Raw genomic sequence first — 14094 nt, forward strand, 5'->3', positions numbered from 1 at the left:
TTCGAGAGGAAAAGACCAACAGTGCTAGTCTTTATAATACCACTAGGAGGTTATTCCTGTTTTCCAAATGGGGAAACCGAGGTAGAGAGAGATTCAGTCACTTGTCCCAAGTTGCAGAGTGTGTAAATTAAGGAGCTGCGATTGAGACCCAGGGCTGTCATGCTCAAAACCCTTGATCGAATGGTAATGCTGCCAGGACCGGCTACATAATTTACTAGACCCAGTGCAAAACAAAAAGGCCACAGTCTTGTTTAAGAATGATGAGAAATTTCAAGATGGTGACAGCAGAACGTGAAAAACAAGCGCAAGGTCTTCGCAAATTCAGAGTCCTATGCAACTGCCCTGAAGCCAGCCCTGGGCACTGTGCTTCCGTTGTCACACCATGCAGTTCCCTTGCCACCCTCAGACACTCAGAAGGGTGGGCACAAGCAACCTGGAGCAGCTGACAGCCCAGGACAGTAAACCCCTGCCTGGCGTCTGAGAGCTACAGCGATCCAAAAGTACCATGTCTGTTCCCGGGACCCATGCAACGCCATCAAAGCGAGGGAAGGAGAGAGCCTTCCACAAAAACGTTCTACTAAGTTTCCTAGAGCCATGGGCCTGGGAGCTTAGAGAGCAAATTTTAGCTCAATTAAAAAAAACAATTATTTCATTAACTTTTTTTTTTTTTTGAGACGGAGTTTCGCTCTTTTTGCCCAGGCTGGAGTGCAATAGCATGATCTTAGCTCACTGCAACCTCTGCCTCCCGGGTGCAAGCAATTCTCCTGCCTCAGCCTCCTGAGTAGCTGGGATTACAGGTGCCTGCCACCACACCCAGCTAATTGTTGAATTTTTAATAGAGGCGGAGTTTCATTATGTTGGCCAGGTTGGTCTTGAACTCCTGACCTCGTGATCCACCCGCCTCGGCCTCCCAAAGTGCTGGGATTACAAGTGTGAACCACCTAGCCCAGCCATATTTTTTAAATTATAAAAGTAACATAGTCCTGAGGCCGACACAGGCAGATCACTTGAGGTCAGGAGTTCGAGACCAGCCTGGCCAACATGGTGAAACCCCATCTCTACTGAAAATATGAAAAGTTAGCCGGGCATGGTGGCATGTGCCTGTAGTCCCAGCTACTTGGGAAACTAAAGCAGGAGAATCACTTGAGCTCAGGAGGCAGAGGTTGCAGTGAGCCAAGATTGCGCTACTGCACTCTGTAGCCTGGGCTACAGAGAGAGACTCTGTCTAAAAAAAAAAAAAGCCAGATGTGGTGGCTCACACCTGTAATCCCAGCACTTTGGGAAGCTGAGGCGGGTGGATCACCTGAGGTCAGGAGTTCGAGACCAGCCTGGCCAACATGACAAAACTCTATCTCTACTAAAAATACAAAAATTAGCTGGGCGTGGTGGTGCATGCCTGAGATTCCAGCTACTTGGGAGGTTGAGGCGGGAGAATTGCTTGAATCCAGGAGGCGGAGGTTGCGGTGAGCTGAGATCACGCCATTTCTTTCCAGCCTGGGCAACAGAGCGAGACTCCATCTCACACACACACACAAAAGTAACATAATTCTGTTGCAGAGATTTTGGAAGACAGACAAAAGGAGGAACAAAATAAGCCTTGAACCCTGCCTGTCGAACCCATTGCTGTTAGCAGGTGGTGACTTTTCTTTCTTTCACAGAGAGCTTTCTATCAGGATCCCTGGGATGACACGGACTGCCTTTTCACTTCCCCAGTGCCTGGCCCACAGCAGGGGCTTCATGAACCAGAGAAGAATGCCAGAATGGGTGGATGTTACAAAGGGGATTGGCTTGGTTGACCTTTCGGATTCTTCTGGACTCTGAAAAACTCAGGATTCTTTGATTCACAGCAAATGCCTGGCATTGACCTGGGGTTCAGTCCCAATAGTCCAGGGCCTTGCCAGTCTCAGAAGTGACTGAGACATGGCCCCAGCCCAGTGGAACTTGGTTTAGGCAGTCACAGATGTCCCCAAACATTCCAAGCTTTGGTAAATGAAGCAGGGACTCCTTTTTAAAAAAGATCTTTGTAAAAAATCAAGTCAACATGAAATTGGAATACAAAATTAATATAACTGAGGATTTCCCTCAAATCCTGTGCTTTTTTGCTATTGATTCTACAGTCCTAGAACCAACCTTCTTTTTTTTTTTTTTTTTTTTTTTTGATTAAGAGACAGGTTTTACTTTGTTGACCAGGCTGGAGTACAGTGGTGCCATCAAAGCTCACTGCAGCCTCCAACTCCTGGACTCAAGCAATCCTGCTGCCTCAGCCTCCCCTTCCAGAGTAGCTACAACTACAGGCACATGCCAACACACCCAGCTAATTTTTAAAGTTTTGTGGAGATGGGGTGTTGCTTTCTTGCCCAGGCTGGTCTTGAACTCCTGGTTTCAAGCAATCCTCCCACTTCAGCTTCCCAAAGTGAGGGGATTGCAGGCATGAGCCACTGTACCCAGCCTGCAGCTAACACTTATGGTTATCAGTACTCCCTCCCTCAGTTAACTGACTCAGGTATCATAATAGCCTTTCTTATATGTATCAGAACTCATACTGAACAGTAAGTTCTCGATTGCAAAAAGAAGATTTATTTTTCGCACCTGTCTGTATTTGTCCACAAGTTAAACAAACGCACACGTAAGTACACAGGGGCTCCTTTTCATGGCATATCTCATTTACGCCCTCACTCTCTCAGCATCTGTTGAGCATCTCTGCCCTCTAAGCATTGTGCACATGCATTAGGGACTATTTTCCTTGGGGAGAAGATGGTGGGGTAGAAATTGCATGAATTTGGAGTCAGGCACTCCCAGCCTCTGCCCCTTCCTGGTTGTGTGTCCCTGACCCACGTCACCTAACCTCTCTGAGCATCCACCACTTCCTTTGTAAACCAGAGTCGTATCTGCTGTGAGGATTAACTTGGTAATACATGTGAAGGCCTTGCAACTAGGAAAAGCTCAGTATATACTCCAATTCCAACAATAACGACCACCATTTAGTTATTTGGTAGTCTTCCAGGCAGAAGGAGATTTGCATGCATTATCAGTGAATTCTCCAATGGCCCCATGAAGTAGGTAGCATTGTCAACTCATTTTGATCCAATTTCAAGAACCAGAGGGAGGTCTACCACCACCACCACCACCACCACCACCACCAGCACCACAGTGTACCACTTGTGGGATAACTTGTTGCTTTTTAATCTTTTATTTTTATTTGTTTTTGAGACAGGGTCTTGCTCTGTTGCCTAGGCTCACTGCAACCTCTGCCTCCCAGGGCTCAGGAGATCCTTCCACCTCAGCCACTCAAGTAGCTGGGACCACTGGCACACCACCATGCCTGGCTAATTTTTGTAGTTTTTGTAAAGATGGGGTTTCATCATGTTACCCAGGCTGGTCTTGAACTCCTGGGCTCAAGCAATCTGCCTGCCTTGGCCTTTCAAAGTGTTGGGATAACAGCCGTGAGCCACTGTGCCCAGTCAAATTTGTCTTTTAGAGTCGGATGCTGGAGCATCCTCTCCTAGGCTGGGAGGTTGCTAATGTAAATGCCAACACACTTTATTTGCTGAAGCGGTTTACAAAAAAAGGAATTTCGGGCTGAAAATGGACTCTTAACAAGGTACTTCAGGATACACAATTTCCATTTAAAGGCAAAATATGGTGAGTATAATCTATGGAAGAGAAACACACCTTGTGTCACTCCAATAGCCTTTGGAGCAAGAAGTGGGTTCAATTTCCCAGGGGCTGGGGGCTTCATCTCCAACTCACCTGCTTTCTTGATGAAACCACAAGGAGATGAAGATGCATCTTCGTCTGGCTTCTTTCTACTTCTGGGGTGGGAGAGACAGCTCTGGGAAGGGTTTCAGATGCGGAGGGAGCAGTTCCCATCTGGCTTCATCAATTTTTGGATGTACCTGTAGGCAAATGACTTCCACTCTGTAGGCCCGTTTTTCCATAAACTGAGGATAATGCCAACAAGGCAGTAAATAGAAGGATCCCAAGGTAGTCCAAAGAGTCCAAGAAAGTTAGAAGGAAAAGGACTCTCCTCTGCCTCTTTTTTTTTTTTTTTTTTGAGAGGGAGTCTCCGTGTTCCCCCGGGGGGGAGGGGCGGGGCGGTGTTCTTGCCTCACTGCAAGCTCCGTCTCCTGGGTTCATGCCATTCTCCCGCCTCAGCCTCCCAAGTAGCTGAGACTACAGGCGCCCGCCACCACACCCGGCTAGTTTTTTGTATTTTTAGTAGAGACGGGGTTTCACCATGTTAGCCAGGATAGTCTCGATCTCCTGACCTCGTGATCCACCCACCTCGGCCTCCCAAAGTGCTGGGATTACAGGCTTGAGCCACCGCGCCCGGCCTTGCCTCTTTTTTTTTTGAGATGGAGTCTCACTCTGGTTACCCAGGCTGGAGTGCAGTGGTGCGATCTTGGCTCACAGCAACCTCCAACTCCCGGGTTCAAGCGATTCTCCTGCCTCAGCCTCCCGGGGAGCTGGGATTACAGGTGCCCGCCATCACGCCCGGCTAATTTTTGTATTTTTAGTTGAGATGGCGTTTCACCATGTGAGCCAGGCTGGTCTTGAGCTTCTGACCTCAAGTGATCCACCCGCCTCGGCCTCCCAGAGTGCTGGGATTACAGGCGTGAGCCACCGTGCCCGACCCTCTCACCTCTTTTGAGATATGCATCACAGACCGCAATGCCCAGTTTGGAGGATTCCGGGGGTTTCCTTACGTAAAGCACATAGAAGGAATGTGATAAACATAACCTGGTTTTAGGCGGCAAGGATGCGTGGGTGGGTGGTGTTTCCTGGGTGGGGCTCACTTTGTGTGCTATCAGTGGAGCTCTCCTTTAGAAAGGGCTTCTTTACCACAAAGTGAATCCCCCTAAGTTCCGAGTCATCCTCCGTGCTGCCTTTGGAGCCTCTCTCAAACATCTTGCCAAGAGGGGCTTCCCCAGGCATAAACACAAACAAGCATGCGGATCCTCCCCAGCAAAACCACCTCCACTGTGGGTGTGATCTGGGGTCACACCCAACTGGGAGATGGTTACTCTGAGGAGGAAATCAGGGGAAAAGCAGTCAATTACAGGAATATTGTCCTAGGGCCCTGAAGAAGTAAGTATTGGATGAGTTTTATGAACACATACATTGTTAGGGTGGTGTGGGTGTTGTCTCCAAAAAGCATGTGTGCGATGTGATTGTAACTAGCAATGCGTGAGCCCACTCAGTTGCATCACATTCTTATTTTCATGGTTTCTAAACTTGGCCATCAGAATTCCCAGGGAATCTCAGAAACATACAGATTGCTGGGGTCCATTCCACCCCATTCATGGCTGGAACCCAAAGAGAATTTGTTAGCTATCTTCAACCTTGCCAGGGAACAGTGTCTTGAACCATGACCCTCAGTGATTTGTTTTGAAAACATTTTACAGAGAGGGCTAAATTATAGCTTGGTAACACTATTAGAAGCATTCTGCGGCTGGGCACGGTGGCTCACGCCTGTAATCCCAGCACTTTGGGAGGCCAGGGCGGGTGGATTACCTGAGGTCAGGAGTTTGAGAACAGCCCGACCAACATGGAGAAACCCTCTGTCTCCTAAAAATACAAAATTAGCCAGGTGTGGTGGCACATGCCTGTAGTCCCAGTTACTCGGGAAGCTGAGGCAGGAGAATCGCTTGAACCCAGGAGGCGGAGGTTGTGGTGAGCCGAGATCACGTCACTGCACTCCAGTCTGGGCAACAAGAGCTAAACTCCACCTCAAAAGAAAAAAAAAAAAGAAGCATCCCGCTAAACTTTTAATATTCAATAAGCAATTCTTAATGAAAATTTGGCACCCCATATAGATTTACCTAGAAGGGGCTGGGCACAGTGGCTCATGCCTATAATCTCAACACTTTGGGAGGCTGAGGCAGGAGGATCATCAGAAACCAGGAGTTCAAGACCAGCCTGGACAACTTAGTGAGACCCCATCTCTTAAATAAATAAATAAATGCATACATACATACATTTAGCTGGATGCAGCAGTGTGTGGCTCTGGTCCAAGCTACTTGGGAGGCTGAAGCAGGCTTGCTTGAGCCCAGATCAACACTTCAGTGAGCCATGACTGCCACTGCACTCCAGCCTGGTGACAGAGGGGGACCCTGTCTCAAAAAAAGAAAGACTTACCTAGCAGGACTAAATGTGCTAATTAGCATGTGAGTAATCTGGTCCCCTTGACAATTGTAATTCTTTTGGTAAAGTAATAAACTTACATTCTGGTTTATTCATCAGTCGTTTGAGTCCAGTTGAGAAAGCAAGTCCAGATGAACTGAACAAAATACTTCCTGGCTCTGCAGGCACTGGAATTTAGGGGTCACACCCAGGTACTTGCGGCAGTCAGTGCTCACCAAATACATGTGCCCCATACATTTCCCAGTCTCCCTGGCTGTTGCGTTCGGACCCTGTGACTGGGCCTCGCCCACTGGAAAGCGAGTAGAAATGATGTATTGCATCCAGACAGAGGAGACTGAGTGAATGCGAGTCCTCCTTGGCTACACAGTTGAAAGCAAAGAACTCTAAGGTGGCAGAATTTTAAGATGGAAGTTGAGGTGGCTCACACCTGTAATCCCAGCACTTTGGGAGGCCAACGTGGGAGGATCACTTGAAGACAGGAGTTAAAGACCAGTCTGGAGAGCAAAGTGAGACTTCATCTCTATAATACATTTTAAAAATTAGCGGGGCAAGGTGGTGCACACCTGTAGCCCCAGCTACTGGGGAGGTTGAGGTGGGAGGATCGCTTGAGGTGGGAGGATTGCATTAGCCCAGGAAGTCAAGGCTGCAGTGAGCTATGATGGCACCACTGAACGCCAGCCTGAGTAACAGAGCAAACTCAGTCTCAAAAAAAAAAAAAAAAAAAAAAGGAAGCACCTCTGCTTCCTGAGTGTCCAAGGGAGGAGAGCCACCAAAAGCTGCCTGGTGTGCAGTGGCCTGGAACATGAGCATGTACCTTGGAAATCAGCAGTACTCAGCCTCCAGAGTCCTCCTCTCCCAGCAGGGCTGGGGGGAGCAGGTTAGATGTTCTCTAGTGCATACCTCTGGCTTTACTTTTTCTACTTGTATGGGAAGAGAACCCACCCAAAGTCCAAACCCTTTCCTGGTGGATAACTTTTTTTTTTTTGGTACACAAAGGACCACCCACAAGTGGGCCTGCTCTTGCTTACTGACAAAACTAGAAAGAAAACAGACTAGTCCTGGGAGGAGCTAACATTTCTTCCCGTACCCCTTTCTTTGGTGTAACTTGTCCAGGTTTTCTAGCAAATAACTTAGCACACAATAGATGCTCAATAAAGACTGTCCATGTCAATGACGACGATGATGATGTATCAGACTGTCTTGGCAAGGGTTGAGGAAGCAGTTTCCTTTTTTATAAACTCAGTCATCAGGAATTTATAAAGAAAAAGTTTATTTTCATCACAAGAAGCACACACACTATATACAATACACACCAACAGAAGTAAAAAAAAAAGTGCATTCTGCATCTTCTACTGCAAATTCACAGTACAAAAGATACTGCCTTTAAATATATTATTAAAAAAACAAGAAAAACAATATAATAAAAATAATCATCAATATCGTAACGCAATTCACGGGAACCCACTGGCAGCTTCTGGAAAACCAAACAACTCCTGGTGTGGAGCTCCTGATTGGGGGAGGGACGGGGATTGGTCTGTACCTACATTTTGTTGCAAAAGAGCTCAGGACACTAACAGAGAGGAAAACAAGGGTGGCCTAGGTGGTAATAAAATGCCTATGAAAGAAAAGTATGATTGTGTGACTGGGGAATGGGCAGGTGCTGGACTCTGGTGCAGAGGCCGCCTGGCCTGCATTACCCCACAGCTGGATAGCAGACCAAGCTACGTTCTTTCATTGGCTCCTATGGGACGCAGCGTCGGCCAATGCCTGCCTGGCCTGCAGGAACTACCAGTGTTGTTTCTAGCAAGGCTCCTTGGAATACATAGGAACACACAACGTAAAACTGCATAGCAGAATAAACACGTATGGAGTAGGACAAGCTCACATCCCAATACCGACCACTACTGACAAGATCAAGTATCCAATCACAACAGATGAGAGTTGAACAGTTTTGCATAAATACATAGTATTTGTAAACTATTATTAAGGCACTCAATTGTAAAACAATAATTACAGTGTAGGAAAAGAGGGAGGAAGCAGCTATCTTCTCATGCAGCAAGGCCGACAGGAAGGACAGTGGAGGACTGGTGATCTGCTTATCGGGACTCCTGTCTGAGACAGTGACTGAAGCCAGGGCCCCAGCACCTATGGCCAAACAAGAAGACGGCAGTCTCTCCAGAACCACCCAGGGCGGCTCTGGTCACAGTTTCATTCCAGATCATTAAGGTGATTTGCTCTGTGGCTCAGGTGACGTAATGTGTCTGGATGCACATGATCATTTGACTTGGTTTCTATACTCAAATATACAGATGCAGAGTGAACTCACACACACAGGCATTCCATTGCAGAGCAGACAATGACAAAACAAGTGGCTGGGGACAGGGGTCATTCAACGACCTTCGTTTGGCCTGCAGTGTCTGCAGGAATCTGGGTAGTGGGACCAAGATGAGTGAGCCTGCTCCGTGCTAGCCAGGTGTCACCAAGTTTCTGATCTACCCAGCTCTTGCCAGAGGTGAAGGGGGTCCCCTTGCTGAGTTGGTGTTTAGAGGAGCCCTGCTAGGTGGCCAGCCAATGAGGAGAGTTTTGGGCACAATGTATTCTGGCACCAACAATTTCCCACCAATGAAAGGCAACTCCCTCTCCAGATGTCTCAGGCGAGGGGACTTAATAGGATCTTGACTCAATTATGTCGCATGTGTTCCCGCTAGGGAGACAAGGTCCCCAGGAGAGTGGTGGGGAAATTCAACAACTTTCTAAAATGGACTGCCCTGAGATAAGAGTGTGTTAGTCCAGGGCCGTGCTGAGGGTCTGTTCTGTTCAAGCTCAGCTCCATACTGCTGCATCCTCTGGACTTCTCCAGGGGAAAGGGCTTTAGATTACCGGAATGCTCTTTAGCTGAAGACGGGAGGGTGGAGCAGAATGGGCTTGGACAGTACAGCTGTCTGTGTGCACCCGGTGAGCAATCTGTATGCTTAAGCAACAGGGTGCCAAGGAGAAGGGCTTGCCACCCAGCAGAGAGCTATTCAACGGCCCAGAGGTTGGCTGGGGTCCCTGCGCGGAGAGCAAGCAAGCAGGGAATGTGAAGAGAAACAAACTTTGTTCTTAGGAAATACGTGCAACCAGGGACCTTGCTAGAAGACGCGGAAGTAGCCATAAGAAAAAGAAATGGAAATCGTCATTGTCAATTAACCATCCGAGAGCAGCCTGGTCCTCCTCTTCCCGTGACCACTATCCCCCTTATACTTAACAAGACTTAAAGAGAAGACCTTCCTGTACCAATGCAAGGTGAAGATGTAGAAAAGTTCAGTCTAACTTTTGGCATGCTACATGAATTAATGTGAGACAGAAGATAAGATTCAGCTGTTTATACAGAGTATCAAACTGATTTAGAAAATGTTCCTTTTGTCCCAATTCAACAAATGCATTCAATGAAAATGATAGTCATAAAAAATCAGTGCCTTGCACAGCACAGACCCCTGCCGCCTCCGCCTGCCTCTTTCCTGTGATACTTATGTTTGGAATTTCCCCCATCAGCTAAGGTTGCATACAAAGCAAGGGCCAAGCTATGGCATATTTTACAGTGCGGACAGTATGAATTTGTCTTTGCCCAGGTGCCCCAAAGCCTGACGGAATGCTCATCTTGTTCATACAGCATTTTATTTTTTTGAGACGGAGTTTCACTCCCAGTTTCACTGCACCCAGGCTGGAGTACAGTGGCGCGATCTCGGCTCATTGCAACCTTCGCTACCCAGGTTCAAGCAATTCTCCTGCCTCAGCCTCTTAAGTAGCTAGGATTACAGGCACGCGATACCACACCCAGCTAAGTTCTGTATTTTTAGTAGAGACGGGGTCTCACCATGTTGGCCAGGCTGGTCTAGAACTCCTGACCTCAGATGATCTGCCCGCCTCAGCCTCCCAAAGTGCTGGGATTACAGGCGTGAGCCACCACACTCAGCCGCATCATACAGCATTTTAAATAGCCACATGCCATCTGTTTACATGCAACTGATCTGGGTTCCAAAAAAAAAAATCTTTATCCTTTTCTCCAGGCCAGAGTATTAAGCATCAAGTCAAGAATGCTTCACTTTGCTCTGAGGACGGGACCAGTGCTCTTGTCTGGATATTGACATGCTAGCTGTGCTTCAGAAAATGAATAGGTAAGTTTGCCAGAAGCCAAAGACCAACTTGTATTCTCCCGATTCCACCTCCCACCCCCCAACTCTTTAGATAAGAAAAATTATGGCTTTCAAAATTGAGGTTTTCAAAAATATATCATTCTCATACATAGACGTGGTTAAAAAACCAACAAAAGCCTGTCATCACTAAATTTAAAAGGTTATTTTGACACAAAAATTGATCTACCACATGAAATTTGATTTGGCAAAAACATACTGAACTTGGTATTTTTTGAGGCTATGCTTTTGTTGGCTGAGGGAGAGGGGGAACAACCCACAGGGTTTCAGGAATAAGTGGATAATCACCTTTTAAGGTGATTTTAATTGACACTAGTGGGAAAACAGCTTCCTATAAAGTAATGTATGTAATGTATTTTTAAAAATCACTCCAAGGAGACAAAGTCCCGGAGAGAGAATTTTTGCAAAAATTCTGCCCATTAGGTGAAATACGGACTCGCCTTGTTCCCGTGGACCCGGCCTGGGGTGCTTTCTACAACAGCTTTGGGGAGCACGGTTCTGACCAATGTAAGATGATGGCTCACTCACCCACTTTCAGAATCAGCTGGCCCTTGAAGGCTTTCTGGTTTCACTGAGTCAATCTGGTGGACCCAGCTGAGGGCAAGATGGAATTGTGGAAGAGCTTCAGACAACTGTGTTCCCCTGCCTTCTCCCACGTACGCACCTACTCCATCCTGCACAGGTGAGGCTAGTGCGGGGCTGGAAAAGCTTGTGGTCGGGAGGAGGGAAGGATCTGGCCGTAGGTGTCAGAGAGGCAGGGGGCTTCAAATTTACCCAGTTTCTTCCTACAGGGCCATGGGCAGCCCTGTGTGGCAAATCAAACCAGGTAAAGGGCCTGACCGTAAGTATCTCAGGCTTTGTGGGCCACGTGAATTCTGTCACATATTCTTTGCTTTTTTTACAACTCCTTAAAAAGGTAAAAGCCATTGCTAGAGCCAGGGAGGTTGATGCTGCAGCGAGTCATGATTGCACTACAGTACTCCAGCCTGGGAGACAGAGCCAGGCCCTGTCTCAAAGAAAGGAAAAAGGAAAAACCATTCCTAGCTCACGGGGCCACATGCCACAGCTTGCTGACCCCTGAATTCAACCTTTCTGCCCTTCGACAAGCTGCCTCGCCCTCTTGAAATGTTTTGACATCCAGCTTGCTGACACCTTTGATTCAAGCCTGGTGCAGCGGGACTAGCTGAGCTCACCTGAGTCTTAAAGGGGCCGCCCACAGAGCCAGGTAGCGACTACAAATCCCTCTTTTACTCCATCACCACTGCTGGGAAGAGCTGGAGGGAAACAGGAAGCAGTAATCTCACTGCAGGAAGGGGCAACCGTAAACATCCGGGAAGCGTCCCGACAGTCCCATTCCTTTCGGGGAAGCTGCTGAAATCTCCTTTCCCTTCCCTAGATGGGCCCTAGTGGACCTGAGCAATCTGGGCTCCCAGCAGGACGATGTGTCTCAGAACCACCACCTGAGCCAGACACTTGAGCAATTTCAAACCTAAACACAACCATGTGGTTCAGCAGCAGAGGCTCAACAATGCGGGTGGGTCATTCCCCTCGAGATTTAAACTTCAGCATTAGCGACAACTCAGTACAACCCATATATTTTCCCCCACCAGACCCCTGTGCTTGTCAAACACGTAACAACACAACCAGGACAGAGAGCCTGCACTGCCCTTTGGGCACAGAGTCAGCTCAACAACAGCGTGGGGCCACCCATCTGATGACTTTACCCAGCAGCTCTTGGGGCTGTCAGGTTAAAAGTCTTGACACGTCTGGGGTCCCAACCGAAAAACAAAATGAAAAGTTTTTTTTGGAAAAACGCTTTCAGACAGAGCATTATTCCCTGGAACAAGTCTTGGTCATTCTTGTGTTTTAAAAATAAAAAAAGCACAGCGAGAACAGAGGTAGGACTTAACGTTGCCATCGAGTTTTCTGTGAGGTCCAGAATGAGCTAGAACGTGTGCGGCGGTGAGGCTGCCATCACCAGGACTCTTCTTTTGCAGGCTGCGAAGGGAACAGTCTGGACGTGTGCGCCTATGTGTGCACGTTCTTCCTAAAACACGGTTCTTCTTGAAGACACGGTGGGAGCGGAGTTTTGTGTCTCCTGGTCGGCGGCTCCTGGTTCTTCCAGACCACACGACTGATAGCTCTCCTTTTTGTGCTGCATGTTGGTTAGTTTCTTCTCCTCTCTATGGCAAGAGTAGGGGAAAAGTTAGGATGACTTCAATCGTTTAAGGGAAATCAAGATGTAAGGGGTCGATCAAAATCCACAGTGAAAGTGAGGGAGGGATCATATGAAAATATCCGCCCGGCCTGACGCAGCAAAAGGTGGGTCAACTTTTGCTCATCCACGAAGGGCTCTTTAAGTTTTCTGGGGTGGGTTTCCCTGATGATTTGGAGGTTGCTGCTGGGTCCCTCGGGGTTGCCTGGGGCTCATGCAAGAAGGAAGATTCGCTCAACGTGGCGTCCTGGGAGTCAGCGCCGGTGGAGGGGTCAGCCTCACTGGACAGGTCTTCCGTGGAGAAGTTGAGACTCCCGAGCTTGGCAAGGGAGTGTGAGCGCTTCAGTGGAGAAGAGACAGTGAGGCCTGCCAGCCGGAGCCGGGTCTCAATCTCCTGCGTCCGCTGCTTCACCAGCCCAGGCTTCCCACGGACGCTGTGGATGCTATCGCTGCTGGAGCTCCGGGTCAGGTTGGAGCTCATGGAAGAGGAGGTGGGGGTGTAGCAGATGGTCTTCAGAAAGTCTTTTGAGAAACTACTGGTGTGGTCCAGGCGGTAGAGGAAAGGAGGGGGGCTCTTCAGTGAGCCTCCTTCCAACGAAGCGGGGGCGGCCTCTGATTTCTCATCACTCCCAGCCTGGCCAGGCATAACCAGGGGGCCCAGCTCGTGGAGCGCGGCTAGATCCTGGCTCTCCTCAGGGATGCTGGCCTCCAGCCTGCCGGCAGGGCCATCCCTGGAGGGAGGTGCTGGGTCTGTAGGCACGCTCTTCAGCCGCTCCAGTTCTTTGGTGTGCTTGCGGACCAAGCCCGCCTTCTGCAGCTGAATGATGGACTCCTGGTGCTGCATCAGGTAGCTGTTGGTTGTCGGCTTCTCAGATTCGTTACTGAACAGAAGCCTCAGGTCCTTGGCTGGCTTTGTATCTTTCTTGGGTGGCGATTCTTCCTTTGTTACCACTTCTGTGCTGGGAGGGTTCTTATCACAGTGAGAATTCTTCAAAAGGAGGGACTTTGGCAGGACTTTTGGGGTCTCTCTGGAAGGTTCCAAAAGGCTGGTTGGTGGTTCTAGGACAGCTCCAGCCCCAGGGCCACTGGTGTCTGGCCTCCTGGAGCCTGCTGGTGGTAGGAACGGGGGAGGTTCAGTTGGGCCGGAGGCTGGCTTCTCCGGAACACAGGACCTGTTGGCCATGTGGGCCACGGGGGAGGACGTGATGTGGGGCAGGAAGGCTGGCTGGGTGCAGATGGCGGGAGCACTGGGGTCCTCACATCGCTCCCTGGAGGCCTCAGGAGCCCCACTGGCTGTAGGGTACACGCAGTCGGCACAGGATTTATAGGAAGGCTTCACTTTGTTAAGGATCCCAAATATAGCATCATGCTACAAGGAAGGGACAAGAACATGGTGAGATGGGGCAGTCATGAGTAAAGACCGAAAACATGAGGGTGGGCAGGGAAAGGTGTGCGAGGCAGGGCTGGGGGCCAGGCCTGGAGGAGCAGCTCTCATTTCACTTAGTACCGACAGCCAGACCTCCCGGAGCCCACTTGATTGTG

General features: G+C 48.9%; 1 protein-coding gene and 1 non-coding gene across 7 annotated transcripts in view; both read right to left on the bottom strand.

The window, feature by feature from the left end:
* Nucleotides 1–2510: 2510 nt before the first annotated feature.
* Nucleotides 2511–2635, bottom strand: LOC116269061. The gene has a single exon (XR_004176380.1). It is a non-coding gene; the product is annotated as a small nucleolar RNA SNORA40 (small nucleolar RNA).
* A 4759-nt stretch (nucleotides 2636–7394) lies between these two features.
* SSH1 (slingshot protein phosphatase 1) overlaps nucleotides 7395–14094 on the bottom strand; it is a 75660-nt gene continuing 68960 nt past the window's right edge. For all 6 annotated transcript variants that reach the window (XM_003907115.4, XM_009181636.2, XM_009181635.4 and 3 more), the window contains one exon: nucleotides 7395–13921. In XM_003907115.4, the coding sequence (XP_003907164.2) occupies nucleotides 12665–13921 (1257 nt within the window). In that variant the 3' untranslated portion in view covers nucleotides 7395–12664. The remainder of the gene's footprint in view (nucleotides 13922–14094) is intronic.

This window comes from Papio anubis, chromosome 9 (genome assembly GCF_008728515.1).
Source record: "Papio anubis isolate 15944 chromosome 9, Panubis1.0, whole genome shotgun sequence".
NCBI classification, from domain to species: Eukaryota; Metazoa; Chordata; class Mammalia; order Primates; family Cercopithecidae; genus Papio; species Papio anubis.